Genomic DNA, 19,828 nt, shown 5'->3' with positions numbered 1-19,828 from the left:
TATGTGACAGATAGGATGCTGAGCATTAACTCTCTCCATACGAACGGCGAAAGAGACGACATTAACAGCGTTTCACCCCAATTACCATCATCAAAATATTGCAAGTGGAAGGCTCTTATACTGAAGAGGTGAATGTTGACAAAAGAATACCACAATTCTGACGACGGAAGCTAAAGGTTGGGTCATTCAGACACCCACAGGACATCTGAGGGGTCTGTGTAGAGGAGAAGAGAGGACTGGCCGTACTGAGTGAGTTAATCCCCTTGCTGTGTACTTCATCTGCTGCAAAAAGTGTCTCTTTCAGCCAGCTATATAGACTACAGAAGATTCATATCACATTTATTGCTTGATCTAGGATACAAAAAATGAGTTTCAAATTCACCCTGCTGTGGGAGTGCAGCATGTAACTGAAAGAGAAAAATCAATAGGGATATGTGTTCACAAATGAGATAGTGATAGATTCCCGTTTTAAACTCAACACTTTTTGCTAGTATTTAAAGCATGTGCAGAAGATAGTTTTATAATAGAAGCAACAATTCCATGTTCAAAACCCAACACTCTTATCGTCAGTATAGAAAGTGTGGCAAGTCTTGGCCTGGTCAGAAAAGAAGTTAGGCAGGTTAGACACAAATTACTTCAAAAACAATTCAAGGTCTGGAATATCCAAATGGGCTTCAAACAAACAAATAAAAATATGTATACATTTTTTTTTTCAAATATTTTCACCAAACAAAACCAAAATGAGCTATACACAATTTCACTGTCTCAGTTCACAGACTACTATTTTGTGATAAAGACATGAACCGCACAAACCCTATTGAGCATCTCAGACTGACTACAACTTGTTTTTGATAAAGTAATGCAAAGAAACATGTTGTACAAGAAAAAAACCTAATACAGCCATTTGTTTGTGGCCATGTCCAGCATGAGTCCCTGCACTCAGCTTTCACAAGTCTGACCTTGAAAACTACTTGTTTCCAAAACAGGCCCTCCATACCCTCCCTCTTTCTGTCCATAGTTTCTTTAGTCTTCGACCTACATGTTTGTTTTTTTTTTTATTAATAAGTTTTGTGTTTCATCCCTTTGTATCAGAGTAATGCATGCATGTGGAAGTTGGGTGTGAAAGTGCACTGATTTGTTTCTGCACAAGATATAGCGCCCCATAAATACAATTTATTATCATTAAGATTATTGGACATGTTTGGGTGATCAGGCTAATCACAGTTTCACAAAGTTCCATATTATTTTCAAACAGCAATCAAAAAGGAGAATAAAAATGACAGAAACAACAATGAAAAAAAAGAAAATAACCCAGACATTGTCGGTCAGCTGTACAAAAACAAGCATGCAAATCACTGTGGTAAAAAACAACAACAAACAAACATGATGAAAAAATCCATTCTGGTGTGTTTACCTGAGCAAAATATATTCGTGAAACATGCATTACTGGGCACTTCACTCATGTGAGGCATGTGGAAACCAGTGTATCCAAATCAATGTACAAACAATAACACAGTGTGGAATGTTCATCGACATTATCACAGAAAACTTGAACGGACGGCCACTGATAATTAATAATAAACATTTGCTTCTCTATATTTTTTATATAGGAATCATTATTATGTGATTATACAATCCATAATCTTAATTGTTTTACACAAAATCTCATGAACCTCTCATTTTCAGGAATTCATAGTTGTCAAAACAATACAAGATACAAGAATACTTCATTATCTCTAAAAGAGAAATTGTTGACACATTTGCTAGCAGAGTAGTCTGCATTTCAAGAATGCAGACACTGGGTACATTGTGACAGCTTGTGACCATGATAAAGTAAAATAATTCAACTGATCAACTCAATATCATCAGTACAATGAGTGTGTGAATACAACTGTGAGCAAAGGTGTAACAGGAGCTGAAAATAGAACTAAATCTCATTTGCCTGTCACTGTTACGGGCAAAACTGGAAACTGCACTGGAAAAATGTCTATGAATTTTACTGGCAAGCTACTAGATCCTATGTCTTAGCTCTGTCTGTGTTCACTCCAGAAGGGCATGGTTCACAATCACTTTGACATTTCATGTATAAAGTCACCACTATACATTAATGTATATCTTCACTTCTTCATGGTGATAAAGTCACCCCTGAAATTTAAACATATCTTTATACACTTTTTTAAAATATTTTTTTTTTTATGGCAATAAAGCCATCCCTATACATCTACACGAAATCTTTGTAAGCTTCGTCACAGTGATAAAGTCACCCCTAAAAGTCAAAACATAACTTTACACACTTCTTCATGGCCTGCAATATAGACATGAACCAGCAAAAGTCTGCATGACTCACAACAGTCTTTGAAAGCTGCTGCTGTGAACCGTCACAATTATCACAGTTTATCATACGTCATATGCACATTCATGACATTGATTACAGAAAAAAACAACAACAACCCAACCAGTTTGTAGTGTTTCCTCGTCTTCATTGAAGACTTGGACTGTTCATTATTGTGATCTTCAGTGCTGTGGCAATGATCACCAACGATTCACGGGACAGCTCTGATGGTGGTGACGGTGATGATACTTGATGCATCACCACCAGTGGTGTGGGTGTTGACACTCCTTGACAGCGGCGTGCTGACAATTTCAAGAACTCCACAGACTGCAGCCTTCCAGTCCATGATTTGTAAGGTCACTGTTTGTCTCTGAAACCCAGTTATTAGAATAGGTAAACATCCAACCTGACAAGGACTGGGCATGGCCAGGGGGAGGGGAGTTGTGAGGAGGGGAGGTGGAAAGGGGGAGGCATGGAAGGGTGGAGAGAGGAAGGGAAGGAAAGTGGGGAGGAAGACAAACTACTTGAGAACAGTGCCCATTTTGACAGTTTGGGGGATTGACATGCAGCCACTATATAAAAGTAAAAAGGTTCAAAGGTCCCACTGCCTTTTACGTCCAACAACTGAACATGGCAGTGAATTCATATTCACTGTGTCTAGGGCTTGACATAGGTAGGTGGGCCCAATCCACTTCCTCTTCCATTTTCACCTTCCCCAACAGAGGTCAGGTACCCATTCACACCTGGGTGGAGTGAGGAGAATCAGAATAAAGTGCCTTTCCCACGGACACGGAGTGGAGTGATGGCCTAGAGGTAACGCGTCCGCCTAGGAAGCGAGAGAATCTGAGCACGCTGGTTTGAATCACGGTTCAGCCGCCGATATTTTCTCCCCCTCCACTAGACCTTGAGTGGTGGTCTGGACGCTAGTCATTCGGATGAGACGATAAACCGAGGTCCCGTGTGCAGCATGCACTTAGCGCATGTAAAAGAACCCATGGCAACAAATGGGTTGTTCCTGGCAAAACTCTGTAGAAAAATCCACATCGATAGGAAAAACAAATAAAACTGCATGCAGGAAAAAATACAAAAAAATGGGTGGCGCTGTAGTGTAGCGACGCACTCTCCCTGGGGAGAGCAGCCTGAATTTCACACAGAGAAATCTGTTGTGACAAAAAGAAATACAAATACAAATACAACACCATGCTGAAAACAGGGCCTCAAACTCTGGTCACTGATAAACACTGGGTCACAAGTCCAGAGCCTAACCAGTGGTGGCTCCATGGCAGCTGATATACATCTATGTTTTAGAAAACGTTAGTCTGTCAATACTCAGTGCAACTGACATGTCACTGTGATGAAAAAAAAAGAAGAAAAGAACTATCGCTGAAAGCGTTTCTTGTGCTCATGTTGTTTTGAATAATGTAAGCAATACAACCTAAGTAAAACGAAACAAAACAAAAACCCAACATACAGACACACACACATACGCATGCACACACAAACACAAGTGCACACACAAGTGCACACACACACACACCCCACCCCCACACACATGAAGAAGACATGTCTTCACACACCTCACTTATTATCCTGAGATTATGGACAGTCTGACATCAGTAAACACAGAAATAAAGAAAGGCAGGAAGAGAGAAGAAAGGGTGGAGATACAGAGAGGAAGGGATGCATAGAGGAAAAGAGACAGAGAGAGAGGCACAGAGAGAGATGGGGGGGAGGGGGGGGGGAGGAGTGTAATATCTGCTACTGTGATCTTGTGAATATCATGCAGGCAAACTGTGGCCTAGTGATACTGCACCCAAATAGGAAGCAAGTGTCCACTGGTTCTATTCCCATATACGGACCAGAATTCTTTTTCATCCCCTCCAGTAGACCTTGAGTGGTGGAGGAGATGATAAGAGATGATAAACCAAGGTCATGTGTGCATCATGCACATAGTATAAGTTAGAAGAACCCACGGCAACAAAAGAGTGGTCTCCAACAATAAAATTTTGTAGAAAAATCTACTTTGATCTTCTTCTTCTTCCACTTAACGACCAACATCAGTATGCTGATGAAAACTGTCGTGTTGTGGGAGGTTGCTATTGGGCACAATTTAGCTGGGCTACCGAGGGATGTTCTGTTAACTGACCGGGGAGATGGGGCACAGTCCACTGGTGTGTTTGCATTTCCAGCTAGGCCAGTCCGGCTGCCGTAGCGGTCCCCGGGAATACACCCGACCAGCACAACCCTAGCCTTCTACAACACTACTTACCAGTGGAAAAAAAAGAAAGAAAAAAAGTGGGGGTGGGTGGACTTGCTGGCTGGTGGGGTGGTAGGGGGTGCGGGGGGGGACCTAAACAGAGGTGTTGGAGGGTAGTGGCAGGGGAGATGGGGGGTGAGTCTACTCTGTTGTGTCACAGGCAGGAGGCGAGTCTAGCGACTCGGCTATGACAACCCCCTTGGGCAGTGTATTCCATTCCCGGATGGTACGGGGGAAGAAAGACATCTGTCTGTACTGCGTCCTGCAGGCAGGTATGTTGTAGTTGCAGATGTTATTTTTCCTGGAGCTCAGCCTGCTGTCTGATAGTAAAACGAATACACTCACAGACAGACAGACAAAAAAGGGTGATACTGCATTGTGGAGACAGGCACTCACCAGATAGAGTCACCCAAATTTGACACAGACAGATCTGTTGTGACAAAAAGTACCTAATACAACACAATACAATAGAAAAAAGGTCTGACAGAGAGACAAAGCCAAAAAGAGACTGGACAAACAAACTTAACTGACAATTGTGGACAGAAATATTTCAGGACAAACAGAAACAGAAAAACAACAGAAATTCCTACCTCATTTGCTTTCCGCCTTTCTACGCAGCTGACCCGTGTGTATATCGTACTGAAGACTGTTGTAAAAATTGAAGTTTAGACTATTTTCCTCCGCTGGTGAAACCCTGAAACACACACACACACACATTATCATCACTATAAATGTATATATACATCATACTATCAGGCAACTGATGTACATGTGCGTCAAAAGCCTGTCAACACACACACACACACACACACACCACTCATCAAACAATAACACACAAAACAAATTTCCATGCCAGTCCTATATTCTGACATGATAATGCAAGCAGTTCTGCTGCTGCAACCACCATTGTCATTCAACAATTGCCGCTGCTGCTGCTCACGCTACCACTGCTGCTATGAACACAACCATGACCACCACAGTGCTGCTACTATCACTACTGCTTCGCCAAGGACACACACAGCCTGATGCCGAAACAGGGCCTCAAACCGAACCTTGACCACTGGTGAACATTGGATGACGGGCGCCATGGCCGAATGGTTAAAGCATTGGACTTTCGATCTGAGGGTCCCGGGTTCGAATCACGGTGACGGCGCCTGGTGGGTAAAGGGTGGAGATTTTTACGATCTCCCAGGTCAACATATGTGCAGACCTGCCAGTGCCTGAACCCCCTTCGTGTGTATATGCAAGCATAAGATCAAATACGCATGTTAAAGATCCTGTAATCCATGTCAGCGTTCGGTGGGTTATGGAAACAAGAACATACCCAGCATGCACACCCCCGAAAACGGAGTATGGCTGCCTACATGGCGGGGTAAAAACGGTCATACACGTAAAAAGCCCACTCGCGTATATACGAGTGAACGTGGGAGTTGAAGCCCACGAACGCAGAAGAAGAAGAAGGTGAACATTGGATCAGGGGTCCAATGTCTAACTGATTCGGCCACACAAATACATTAACATTCAAAATCAAAACACAACAAAAAAGACACAATGAATGAATGGTGAATGACATGGATGCTTACATAGCACCTATCCTTGGTTAGAGTCCAAGCTCTAAGTGCTTTACAAAACATGGGGTCATTTGCACAACAGGCTGCCTATCAATATTCATTTCCTGTGTCATTCAATCAGAATTCAGGCACGCGCACTTACACACTCAAACAGACATGTAACATTTTATGTGTATGACCGTTTTGTTTATCTACCTGCCATGTAGGCAGCCATACTCCATTTTCGGGGTTTGCATGATGGGTATGTTCTTGTTTCCATAACCCACCAAAGGCTGACATTGATTACAGGATCTTTAATGTGCATATTTGATCTTCCGCGTGCGTATACACACGAAGGGGTTTCAGGAACTAGCAGGTCTGCACATATGTTGACCTGGGAGATTGGAAAAAATCTCCACCGTTGACCCACCAGGCGCCGTTTTCCAAGATCCAATCCACGGAACCCTAAGTTTGAAAGTCCAGTGCTTTAACTCTTTCATTCCGGCAGCACGGTTTTCCGGTTTGCTAGAATCATACCCTTCATTCCTGGAGGCTGGTAAACTGTGCAGCAGAAAATTCCTCCTTTCCTTCCTGCCGCCCGGAAAATCGGTTCTCGCGGTAAGCGCTTTGAACTTCGCGCGAGTCGCGTCATCAGCGCGCGTCATCTATCCTTGACCGGGGCACTTGTGGGGCAGTGTTTATGAATGGAATGGATGCCAGACACCCCCCTCTCCCTCCCTGGGCCGTGGGAAAGTGGCCACTGCTTCATTCCTGCCAGTGTGCAACTGCAGACGTGGCATTTCTGAGTGAACACACGAACACGGAAGATGGAAGGTGTAGAAAATTCGGATTCAGACCAGTTTTCTGATGATGAATTTTACAATGCTTTACCAGATGATGATTTCGATCTGTTGCAACTAAATGAAGAGGAGAGAGCACAGTTAGCTGCTGCAATAGAAGCACAAATAGCGGGTGACGAAAGTGGAGAGGAGCTGGATGATGAAAACCTGCCTTTGTTTTACACGCGGCCACGGTTTGAGTGGGTGAGCGGTAATTACGTTGCACCTGACCCTAGCACCTTTGTGTGACATGTGACATGGTGATTGTGACAATGACACATGTATATTGAAAACGTTTTGTTTGTGAATAGTGTATGTGCATATAACTGTGTAAATAATGCTCTTATTCTGGCTCATCAGCTGCTTGTGTAGTGAAAGACATCCTCTTCTAGACAGCAAACAAACTTCAAATCAATGATGTGGTTGGGACAACTGCAGTGACAATTGTGACAGTTTTCTGTGGATATGACCAGCAGTGTGGCACTGGGATACATGTGAGGCATACTCGGTGAGTACCTGCATGATGTGAACACTGTGCAAGCAAAACACTGTCCTGCGTATGGTATGTACTTGCATGCGTTGTGTTTTACCCTAAACTCACCTGTTTTACACCTGAGTGTCACCAGAGATGTCACCGTATAGAGTCAACACGGTCACAGACACCTTCTCACATCAATTCTGTACACAACGGTATATAACAATCTTAGTATACTGTTATGAACCGCGTTGCCGTAAGTCTCCGAAATAAGTACCCTGCTTCGTACTTTCTTTCTCTTCTCTAAATCCAGGAATGAAGGGTATACATGCGTAAAAGGAATCTAGGAACAAGGGGAAGTAATGGTTCATAGATAACTAGGAATGAACGAGTTAATGACTCGGCTAATGCACCACAATAAAACCAAAAGAAAACAGTAGCTCCAAAAAAATCATAAAGACTCCAGAACACACACCAAAACTAAAAGAAACACCCTCCTCACCGTGTCAGGCGGTGGCCAGCAGCCTGTTTGCTGCGGGAAGGGGCGGGCTGGACGGGGGGTTTGGGGGCAAAGCCCGCTGAGTTTGTCACCCCTGCCATGGGGTTCTCCACCTCCACGATGCTCAGCTGGGAGGAGGAGTTGTCCCCCAGCGACTGGCTGCTGGCCGTCGTCCGCTGTGCTGCGTGGGCTTGGGCCACCATAGCGTGGTGCTTGGCCTGTCAGAGAGCCACACACACACAGAGCCTTCATCTGTGTTGTCATCTTCATCCACAGCAATGGTGATAATGATGATAATAATAATGATGATGATAATGATGATAATAATAATAATGATGATGATAATGATGATATTACTACTACTAATGATAATAATAATAATAATAATAATGGCCTGAACCACCATAGTATAATGCTTGGCCTGTCAGAGAGCCACACACACACAGCCTTCATCTGTGTTGTCATCTTCATCCACAACAATGATGATAATGATGATAATAATAATGATGATGATAATGATGATACTACTACTACTACTGCTACTACTACTACTAATAACAATAATAATGGCCTGAACCACCATAGTATAATGCTTGGCCTGTCAGAGAGCCACACACACTGTCTTCATCGCTCATCTTCATCCACAATAATGATAATAATGTATAATAATGATGATAATAATGATCATGATAATACTGATAATGGCCTGAGCCACCATCGCGTGGTGCTTGGCCTGTCAGAGAGCCGGCCACGCAGTCTTCATCAGTCATCTTCATCCACAACAGTGATGATAATGATGATAATGATAATAATAATAATAATAATGGCGTGCCAACTCCCATGCTGACCCCTGTGAAGTCTCCACCCTGTCCCAGTCCCACTAAGATTCCAATCCGTACTCGTTCCGGTCGTGCAATCAAGAGTACCAAAATGAAAGACTTTATCTACGCTTCAAAGTGACTGTATCATTCATGTCGGAAAACCGGTTGTGTCGAAAACGTCGATCGTGTCGAAACGGTTTTGTAATTTCGGTTTCATTATTTTAGTTTAATTTCTCACTCGTTTTCATTGTATGTCCATCTTCTCGAAAAGAAAGGGGATGTTACATTATTGATTCGTTTCGGTCGAGAGCTGAGAGTAGTAAGGGGAAATCACTCGTACTCTTCCTCTCCCCACCTGTCTGTGTAATGGCGCACACGACATGCAGAATTAGAACAAAGTTTGTTTGAACCAAAGTCTCCTTGTTCTTGCTGTGCATGCAAGTAACATAACAGGCCTAAACCACCATGGCATGGTGTTTGGCATGTCGGAGAGACGGCCACACACACGGTCTTCATCAGTGTTGTCATCTTCATCCACAACAATGATAATAATGATAACAATAATAATGGCTTGAGCCACCATGGCGTGGTGCTTGGCATGTCAGAGAGACGGACACACACAGTCCTCATCAGTCATCTTCATCCACAATAATAAAAATAATGATTAATGGTGTTTGTACTGTGCATTTATTTAAATAAATCTAAGACTCCATGTGTTGGCAAAATCACACATTCACATACAACCACGCCCAAAAATGACTAACCACAATCAACCAAACACACACACACACACACACACACACACACACACTATCACGTTTCATCTGTTCAGTTCATGTGTTGCAGGAAATTAACGTTCACTTTTTATATTTCATATATACATAAATTTACATATATATATATATATATGTATTTTTTTTTATTGAATGAAATGTGGTTTTCTTACATTATCAACATTAATTTTATCAATTTAGTTACTGTGAAGCATATTCTAATGGATGGTAATGTTCTAAAAGTGACTTGCACTTTATATGTTTAACTTTACATTTACTTGAGCAGAAAGACATATTTCTGTGAATTTGCAAAGGCAAAAGGCGAAAGGAAAAAGGTTTATTTCTTGTGCCCCCCTGGGGCCACTTAACTCGCTCAGTACGGCCAGTCCTCTCTTCTCCTCTACACAGACCCCTCGGATGTCCTGTGGGTGTCTGAATGACCCAACCTCCAGCTTCCATCGTCAGAATTGTGGTATTCTTTGTCAACATTCACCTCTTCAGAAAAAGAGCCTTCCGCTTGCAATATTTTGATGATGGTAATTGGGGTGAAACGCTGTTAACGTCGTCTCTTTCGCCGTTCGTATGGAGAGAGTTAAACATTACGGGCAATAAAGTTCTATCTTATCTTAGTATAAACGAGAATCCCAGGAATTAATGGAGAGAAAGGGGGGAGCACTCACTTTGCTGGCCTCCATCATGGCGCGACTCTGTTGTTCCAACAGCCGCTTTTGCTGCTGCTGCTTGTGCTGGGGGGTGGTGGTGGTAGTGGGGGACTCCCCTGTCGTCCCTTCTCCCCCAGAGGTGCGGCGAGCCTGCTGTAGAGCCAGCTGGAACTGGCGACTGTTGACGGACGCCGTGTGATAGTTGTTGGGTGGTACCCCTGTCACCTGGATAAAAACAACAAAGGCCACAGATCTTCATAAGGTGCCGTGTGATAGTTGTTGGGTGGTACCCCTATCACCTGGATAAAAACAACAGAGGCCACAGATCTTCATAAGGTGCCGTGTGATAGTTGTTGGGTGGTACCTCTGTCACCTGGATAAAAACAACACAGGCCATAGATCTTCATAAGGTGCCGTGTGATAGTTGTTGGGTGGTACCTCTATCACCTGGATAAAAACAACACAGGCCATAGATCTTCATAAGGTGCCGTGTGATAGTTGTTGGGTGGTACCCCTGTCACCTGGATAAAAACAACAAAGGCCAACAGTGCAGGGTCTCCTCTGGTGTCTGGCCTCCTGACAACCTAACATCAATGGTTCCCTGCTGACGCTGGGACTGTTACAGACGAGCCCAGGTGTGGCCGTGTATAGAAGACTTGGAACGAGTTAATGCTACTGAAACGGTGCAGGTGACGGGGCAGCAACAAAACAAAAACAAACATAAAAAAACAACAGCAGAGGCCAAGGCTTTCATGAGATGCCATGTGACAGTTGCTGGGTGGTGCTCTTGTCATGTGGATAAAAACAATGCAGGCCAAGGCCTTCATGAAAGGCCGTGGCACATATCACTGAAGTGTCTCAACTTTCAAGAATAAGAGAATGTGTCAGATAAGAATGACTTGTATGATGCCTGCAAAGGGCAGTCTTCTCTTGGAAGAAAGGAAGGGAGGAATTCCTTGAGGTCAGGACAGATCTGAAACAACTTGTCACCTGTCAGCAAGCTCCATTCCTCTTGCAAGAGGTGATTCACGAAAGGACTATGTGCTATTAAAAACAACAACAACAACAACAACAAAAATGAAATGAAGGCATTACTGCCATTCTTTTGGTTATTTATTTATCCATTTATTCATTCATTTATGCATTATCTATTCATCATGCCCTGGGTTTCAGGTCTGTGAATTTTCTCTCTCACCTGACTGTAAGCAGAAGCGATCTCTGTCTGCCACTGTGGCGTGTTCTCGTCGATGAAGCTGTTGAAGGTGGCGTTGGCATTGGCCATGTGCACATTGGTCTGCGCCTGCTTACCTCCCCCTCCTCCAGCCGGGGGCGGTTTCCCAATTGGGGGCTTTCCGTTCTGGATGTTCCGCCGCGCCTGACTGGCCTGGTATTCCTCTTTGGTCATGTGACGCACTCCCGAGCTGCTGCTGGGCCTCTGGAGCGCCCCAGGGTGTGCAGAGAAGGCCTCGCGATCCTCGTTGTGGCGGGAGAGGGAGCCGCGGCGATGGGAGGTGGAGGAGGTGGCGGAGGCGGGGCGGGTGGGGGCGGGGTTGGGGGTGCCGTCAGGGCGCAGGGAGCTGGAGCTGTTGATGGCCGAGTACTGGCGGGCCTGCTGGCGCACTGCCAGTCGCTGCAGCGCTTCCCGTATTGCTTGCTCGTTGTACGTGTCTGCAAATGAATCATTCATGTCGGGGGAGGGCGTTTATTTAGAAGAAGGTGGGTTTTTTGTTGTTGTTGTTTTTTTGTTGTTGGTGTTTTTTTTTGTCATCATTATTCATTGTATATGTTTAAAACATCACTGATGGGGGAACTTACAGGATGGTAGTTTCTTTCTATTCTTTTTTATTGTGTCTTTGTTTTTTTGTTTGTTCTTGTTTGTTGTACGAGTCTATAACGTTTCATGTCAGGGGAGGGCGGTTATTCAGAGATAGGTGGTTTTTGTTGTTGTTGTTTTTATTATTAACATTCATTGTATGTGTCTGGAACATCATAGATAGGGGAACTTACAGGACAGTAGTTTTTTATTTCATATATATATATATTTTTTTTTTCTTTCTTTTATTGTGTCTTTGTTTTTATTGTTCTTGTTTGTTGTATGTGTCTGCAAATGTTTCATGCATGTCAGGAGAGGGTGCTTATTTAGAGGAAGTCGGGTTTTGGTGGTGGTGGTTGTTTTTATTATCATCATTCTTCATTGTATGTGTCTGAAACATTACAGATGTGGGAACTTACAGGATGGTAGTTTCGTTTTACTCTTTTTTATTGTGTCTTTGTATTTTATTGTTCTTGTTTGTTGTACGAGTCTACAACGTTTCATGTCAGGGGAGGGCGCTTATTCAGAGATAGGTGGCTTGTTGTTGTTGTTGTTTTTATCATTATCATTATCATTCATTGTATGTGTCTGAAACGTCATAGATGTGGCAACTTACAGGATGGTAGTTTTCTTATTATATATATATATATATATATATATATATTTATTTATTTTTATTTATTTTGTGTGTGAGTGTGTGTGTATGTGTGTCTTTGTTTTTATTGTTCTTGTTTGTTGTACGTGTCTGCAAACGTTTCATGCATGTCAGGGAAGCGCTTATTTAGAAGAAGTTGGGTTTTTATTGTTGTTGTTGTTGTCGTTTTTATCATCATTATTCATTGTTATGTGTTTGAAACGACATATAGATAGAGAAAACTTATAGGATGGTGTTAAAAAAATTGTGTGTGTGTGTGTGTGTGTGTGTGTGTGTGTGTGTGTGTGTCTTTGTTTTTATTGTTCTTGTTTGTTGTACATGTCTGTAAACGTGTTATGCATGTCGGGGGAATGTGCTTATTTATAGGAAGGTGGGTTCTGTTGTTGTTGTTATCATTATTATTCATTGTGTATATATATATATTTATTCACGTGTGTGACTGTGTGTACATTTGTGCACATTTTGCAGAACACCTATGTGCATGAATGTGTGTGTATGCATGCAAATACCTCCAAATGAAATAAATAACAGGTCAATGAAACAAGATCTGAAAACAAGAACAGCAACAACAACAAAAAAACAATCCAATGTCAGCCAAATTAACAAAGCCATATGAAATTCACACAAGTACACACACACACACACACACACACACACACACACACACACATGCACACATACACACAAAAAAAGAAAAAATGTAATAAGAAGCTATTTAGCACTGACATGCATAAGATCGTGATCAGCATTAACAACCGCATTTAAGCCAGAGAAAAATTAATGCTGAAATGCAGCTATATCCATGTTACTGCACATGCACATTTGTATTTCTGTATTTCTTTGTATTTCTTTCTTTTTTTTTACTACAACAGATTCCTCTGTGTGAAATTCAGGCTGCTCTCCCCAGGGAGAGTGCGTTGCTATACTATAGCGCCATTCATTTTTTGTATTTTTTCCTGCATGCAGTTTTATTTGTTTTCTCCTATCCAAGTGGATTTTTCTACAGAATTTTGCCAGGAACAACCCTTTTCTTGCTGTGGGTTCTTTTACGTGCGCTAAGTGCATGCTGCATATGGGACCTCGGTTTATCATCTCATCTGAATGACTAGCGTCCAGACCACCACTCAAGCAAGGTCTAGTGGAGGGGGAGAAAATATCGGCAGCTGAGCCTTGATTCGAACCAGTGCGCTCATATTCTCTCGCTTCCTAGGCGGACGCGTTACCTCTAGGCCATCACTCCACACAGGTGGGTGGCAGACATCTCTCTTTTTCTGTCTACCTCTATCCATGTATATATCTACATATCTATGTCAATGCAGCCAAAGTTTTTTTCAAAGAATAGCACTCTCCTGATTCATGCCTTCAGAGCAGATCAGAAGACAAGAGAAGCAAATATACCACAGATCATCTACTTTCATCAGTCTGTCAAAAAAAAAAAAAAAAAAAAAAAAAAAAAAAAAAAAAAGTCTGCAAACTGGTGTGTGACAAAAAGCCATGTGTACCCTTTACACAAGTTTAAACTGATCTTATTTCAATAGCTTTTATGAAGATTTTTATGAAGATCAATTAGTGCATCTATTTGTCTGTGTATTTCTCAATGAACCGCTCTCATTCAAAGCATACAGAAATCAGTTACTGCACCTGCCTCACTCATACAAATCAAAACGGCCTGCTACATCTGGTAACATCTATGGTTAAGTCTACACTAATCGTACATGTGACTAAAAACATTGGGTTTTCCTGCCTTCATAGTGTTACTCGAAAAGCTTCTGAATGTCTGCACAGTCACAAGCAACCCTGCTCTCACACAGCATCCAGCCAAAACAACAGACAGGATGCATTATCCATGGTCAGCCTTGACCGAAGGAGGCCCCAAAGTGCTACTCAACAGTCTGCAAAGTGGGGAGGAAGGTAGCAGGATGGATGAGGCATCTATCTGCCAGTTCTGTCCATGAGGGTCTAGCATCTAGTCATCCTGATGACATGATAAACAGAGGTCCCATGTGCAGCATGCACTTGGCACACTGAGAAAGAACCCATGACAACAAAAATGCTGTCCTTGGGGCAAAATTCTGTTGAGGAGATCCACTCAGGTACACAAACATACATGCATGAACTCAAGGCCTGACAAGCTCACTGGGTTAGGCTGCTGTCAGGCATCTGGCTAGCAGCTGTGGTGTAGTGTATATGGGTCTATCCGAATGCAGTGACCCCTCCCTGATAAACTAAAACTAAAACTGAAACAGAAAGCTGCAATGTCCATCATGCTGGCAACTGACATGCTAAAGGCATGCAGCATTGCAAAAACACCATACCTTTGATTAAAACTGGAGTATAGGACTCTGAAAATTGTGTCATCAGAAGTCGATTAGTGCACAGTCTCCAAATGCGGCGGCAAATGTCAACAGTTGGCATTCATTTTTCTAACAAAGCTCAATCAGTATCAGCAATTTCCATCACACTTGTGTGCGAATTGTGGTGTGAAAGCAAGAGAGTTTGTCTGGATCTCTTACTTTCTCACGGCTTTCTCCTTCCTAAAATAATGCAGTAACAATTTTATGACACATAATATCAAAACATTACTAGAAAGTTAAAAAAAACCAAAACAAAACCCCCAAAACCAACAACTTTACAATGCTAATAACACGTCATTTAGAAATGTTTTTTCCTGGGATATACTTCAAATATTTTTCTGACTAGTAAAGTCAGTTTCAATGTGAAATAACACCAGCTAATTCAAAAGATTTTTATGTGCATGAGATCACGCATGACTTTACGTTTATCAAGTGTTCCATAGAATATTCTATAAAAAAAAAATCATGAGTTCTTGAGAAAGACAAGCAGAAGTAACTGGATTTGGATGATACAGGTTAGGCATCATATTTTAAAAGTTTCACAGAGTCTTACTTACCAACAATGGGTTCTGATGTAGAGAATGGAGATGGCTTAGCTCCATAGGCAGAGGATGGGCGGGTTGCCAACTTGACAGCTGATATATACAAAAAAACACATATGAGATTAAGTCTTTCTGCTTCTAACATGATGGAAAAGGAGATTAAGCCTTTCAACTTGGAACATCACAAAAAATATCATGGCTTGTATTTTTTACTTTCAAACGCTGTCGTGGGAAGTTTGTTTATTTGGTTATATTCTTCTTTTCATGTGCCTGTGTTTCCATTTTTCCCCAGTGAGCGTCTCTAAGTGCGTGAATTCATTCCCGAATTTCATGTGAGGTTGAGCGTGTTCACGTTCTGTGGAGTGGCAGTGGGTCTTTCCTCTTGTATGTTTTGTGAGACGCAGAGTAGCTGTGTGTGGGTGGCACCCAGTTGGATGCCCAGTTGAGTGGAGCCAGAGTGTGGGCCTCCTGGTTGATGAAAACACTCTTGTGTTTGAAGTCTTATTCACCTGAGTTTGGGTTGTTTGGTTTTGTATTTAACCACGAGGGGAAGAAAAAGTATTCCATGTAAGTACTCAGTTTATTTTCTCAAGTTAAATTTCTGTGTTTACAAATGATGTTTATGGAAGGAAGGGAGGGGGGTTTAGAAAGGAATCCAAGACTTTACTTTTATTTCGTTATCACTTGCTTTCATTCGTTAATTTCATGTTCAGTATTTCTGATTGTTTTTCCACGTTATACTTAGCGAAATATGTCGAAAAAATAGTATAAGAAAAGGGAGTTAGGGCATTGTAATTATCAGTGAATTGAAACTGTTTTTCGTAAGCTTCAATTTAGGTTACTCCAAGATTGTTATTTGTTGCTCATAATTGTATTCATATAAATTATTTGTTAGTATGTGTTGTAATTATAAGACCGAAATATAATGCTGGCCTTTTAGGCCTCTCTTCAGTTCTCCTTCCCCAGTCTGCTGGCTGTTCCCTCTCCTGGTTGGGCGAGGGGTGTTTCCAGTGAGAAAAAGATGCAGAGCTGCAGTCGACTGTGAACTCCCCAAGTTTCCCCTGTGTTCCCTTTTCCTTCGGTCCGATTCTCCCTCCCCCAGTCTGCGGGCGGTTCTCACTCCCTGTTCACCGAGGCGTGTCTCCGTTGGGATGTGGACACAGAACTGTCCTCGTCTGGCAAGACCCCAAATTACCCCTTGTTGCCCATTCCCCTTCATCTACATTCCCACCCGTTTTGCCCCAACTTCAGAGTGCGCGAGTTCCGCGGTGACGCTTAGAACGTTCAGGAAGAGGACACTTCAACAGCTGCCAAGGTGTAGCCAAGGTTATCTGAAGAATCAGACCAGAGACTTGAATCGGCTGTGTTGTCTTTTGTTGTTGTTGTGTGTGTGTTTGAGGGTGTTTATTGCTTTCATATTGAACTTTGTTCCCTTTTCAATAGTTTTTTTTTTTTTTTTTTTTTGTATTAGCATACATATTAAAATAAAAACTTATCGATTTTAACTCCTTTGTTCCTGATGTCCTCTGTGTGAGAGGATAGGCCCTTTCCTAACAAGTAGGGGGCGACAAACGCAACCCCCCAAAATTGTAGATTAAGTCTTTTCACCTCAAACAAACAAACACACCCACACACACACACACACAACAACAACAACAACAACAGCAACAAAACCCACCATAGATTAAGTCTTTTACCTTCAAACAAAAGTAATGAAGATTAAGGCTTTCAACTTCAAACTCAATAACAGCAAACAACAAAAACATCCGCCATCACAGCTGGAGAAAGGAGGAGAAAAAAAAAAAATCTCTGGCTCTTTGTAAAACATAGGCAACAAGATTCGACAGACCCATTGTCTTATTTCCATCTTCAATGAAGGACTCCATTCTATTCCTTCACTTCAATTGGCCTTGGGTTAATGCATTGGTAAAGCATCTGTTCTTTTTGTTTTTTCTTCTTCTTCATTTTTTTTTTTTAAGCAGATGTGGTGCAGCATGCATACATCTGTCTGCAAGTTTTGATGCCTCCTTGAAACTGAAATTAGAACTTGACAAAAAAAGAAAAAAGAAAAAAAAGAGTCTCTGCAGTGAAGTCAGAGAAAAAGCAAGTCAAAGAATTATATATATATATATATATTTTTTTTTTTTTTTTTTTTAAACATCTCCTGTTAGTGACAGGTTGTCTCAAGGGGGAAAAATCGTTATGCTTAAAAGCTACCACCCAAAATATCATTCATATAGCATATATCACTCTACCAACAGAAAAAGACAAAAAGAAAAACAAAAATAATACATATTAGATAAAAATGCATCACTTGCCACACACACACACACACACATACACATACACACAAACACATACACACATGCACACACACACACACACACACAAGCACACGTGGAAAAAAAATAGATGTGGATCCATAGAAATCAGGTATGGAATGAAGTGCCATAATCATGTTGATACTGCTTGAAAAGGAATGTTTTTTGATTTGTTTTAAAGGATGTGAGTGAGGGGTCATAACAAACAGAGAAAGGCAGTGAATTTCAGGTTTGTACAGGTGAAGAGAACCTAGTAGATTTTAAGTATGCACTGTTCTAGGTGTGTTGGTGTGATTCACTATATCTCCTACATTGAACATGTAATTTTTCCATACTTCCTGTCTAATAAAGTATGATTGTGTGTAATGTTATTCCCTCTCCATGTGTATATTTTCTCTTATTTTTTCTTCTCTTTTTTTTCTTCTTCTTCTCTCATTTCTTTATCTTATTCACTAACTTGTTTTTCTTGTGTGTGACATATTTACTGAATAAAATTTTGTTTAAATCAAGAGAACCGAGGTAAAAGTTCTACCTGCTGTGTTTCTTTGACATAAACCATGCAGCAGCAACCAATAAATGCATTACACTCAACAGTGGAGTCAGCATTAAAAAGACAACAACACAAAACCCCCCCAATGTAATATTAGACTGTGCTCACATACACACCCAAGCCTTCACAACTGTGCAGTTAAATAATCCACTTCACACAGACACACCAACAGTATGTTTAAATTTTCAGATTTTAAACAAACCAAAAACTTTCACGCTGATCAGAAATGAGTTAACACTGACAAAGCAGTAAAAAGTGAGAGAGTAAAGAAAGAAGTTGAATCTACTAAATATCTCCATTCTTAAAAACAACAACAAACAAACAGATATCCCAAAGGTAAAACACCTGCACGATCTTAATCTGAATGACTCTAATAGTCTGTCTTTTGACTCCCCAAAAATTCTGCCAATCGTTGATTTTAATTACTTCAGTCTTGAGTTCCACTGGATCAGAAGTCCAACACATAACTGATTCTTCAATGGAAACACCGACTAAAACCTTTTACCAGTGCTTTACCATTTACCATTTACCTTTTACCATTTGCTGAATGTATTCCTCTACCACCTCAAAAACTCTTGCCACAAGTTATGATTGATTAGTTGCCATCTTCTGAAAAGATACATCCTTAAAAAACAACAACAGAACATTGCAGAAAACGTTATCTCCACCTCCACCACCCCTAACAGCACACACACACACACACACACACACACACACACACATTTCCCATGTCGACTTCACACACTTGCTGCCAAAAACAATAAACATATAATAGAATATAAGGAAAAATAGAAATCTTCACATGCTGTTAGAACCAAACCCTATAAATGATTAGTGTATAAATATACATATGATATACAGAGTTCTGTATGTTAATGCTGATGACCAAACTAATTTGTCAGAATAATAATGTGTCATGCTTAAACTTACCAGTTTTACCGACTGAAGCACCCATGAAAGAGAAAAAAAAAGACGTTAATGTTAATATCTATTCTGCAGGTATCTTCTACACAAATATTTGGGTAAAAAAAGAAAAAAAAAAGAAAAAAAAAGCCCAAAACAAATCCAATCTGATGAAGGATTTTAATGATACATCAAGATTATAAGCTTAGCTGATATAAAAATAAAAACAATGTCTTGAAGCATCCACAGCTGTAGTAGAATGACTCTATCAATAACAGGCAGGATACATTTGAATAAAAAATGCAGAGGGGGAGAGAAGAAAAAGAAGGTTTTTCAATATCAATGAATAAGGAACAGACACTGGATTAAAGAAAGAAGGAAGGAAGGAAAGTGGGGAGATGGAGGAGGAAGATGAGGAGACATGACAAGACAAGACGGGACAAGACGACAAGACAAAATTCTTTATTTCTGAGGGATAATTG

The 19,828-nt window shown here is 41.3% G+C and overlaps 1 protein-coding gene across 1 annotated transcript in view; it reads right to left on the bottom strand.

Moving 5' to 3' along the window:
- Nucleotides 1–276: 276 nt before the first annotated feature.
- Nucleotides 277–19,828, bottom strand: part of LOC143296013 (tubulin polyglutamylase TTLL5-like) — a 98,822-nt gene continuing 79,270 nt past the window's right edge. Inside the window, exons 29-34 of the mRNA XM_076607752.1 lie at nt 15,588–15,665; nt 11,404–11,876; nt 10,227–10,433; nt 7,956–8,170; nt 5,180–5,283; nt 277–2,702 (exon numbers count right to left, since the gene is read on the bottom strand). Of these exons, the coding sequence (XP_076463867.1) occupies nt 5,181–5,283; nt 7,956–8,170; nt 10,227–10,433; nt 11,404–11,876; nt 15,588–15,665 (1,076 nt within the window). The 3' untranslated portion in view covers nt 277–2,702; nt 5,180. The remainder of the gene's footprint in view (nt 2,703–5,179; nt 5,284–7,955; nt 8,171–10,226; nt 10,434–11,403; nt 11,877–15,587; nt 15,666–19,828) is intronic.

The sequence above is a fragment of the Babylonia areolata genome, chromosome 21 (assembly GCF_041734735.1).
Source record: "Babylonia areolata isolate BAREFJ2019XMU chromosome 21, ASM4173473v1, whole genome shotgun sequence".
NCBI lineage: Eukaryota > Metazoa > Mollusca > Gastropoda > Neogastropoda > Buccinidae > Babylonia > Babylonia areolata.
The sequence above is the reverse complement of the archived record's forward strand: the minus strand, read 5'-3'. Positions and strand labels throughout refer to the sequence as shown.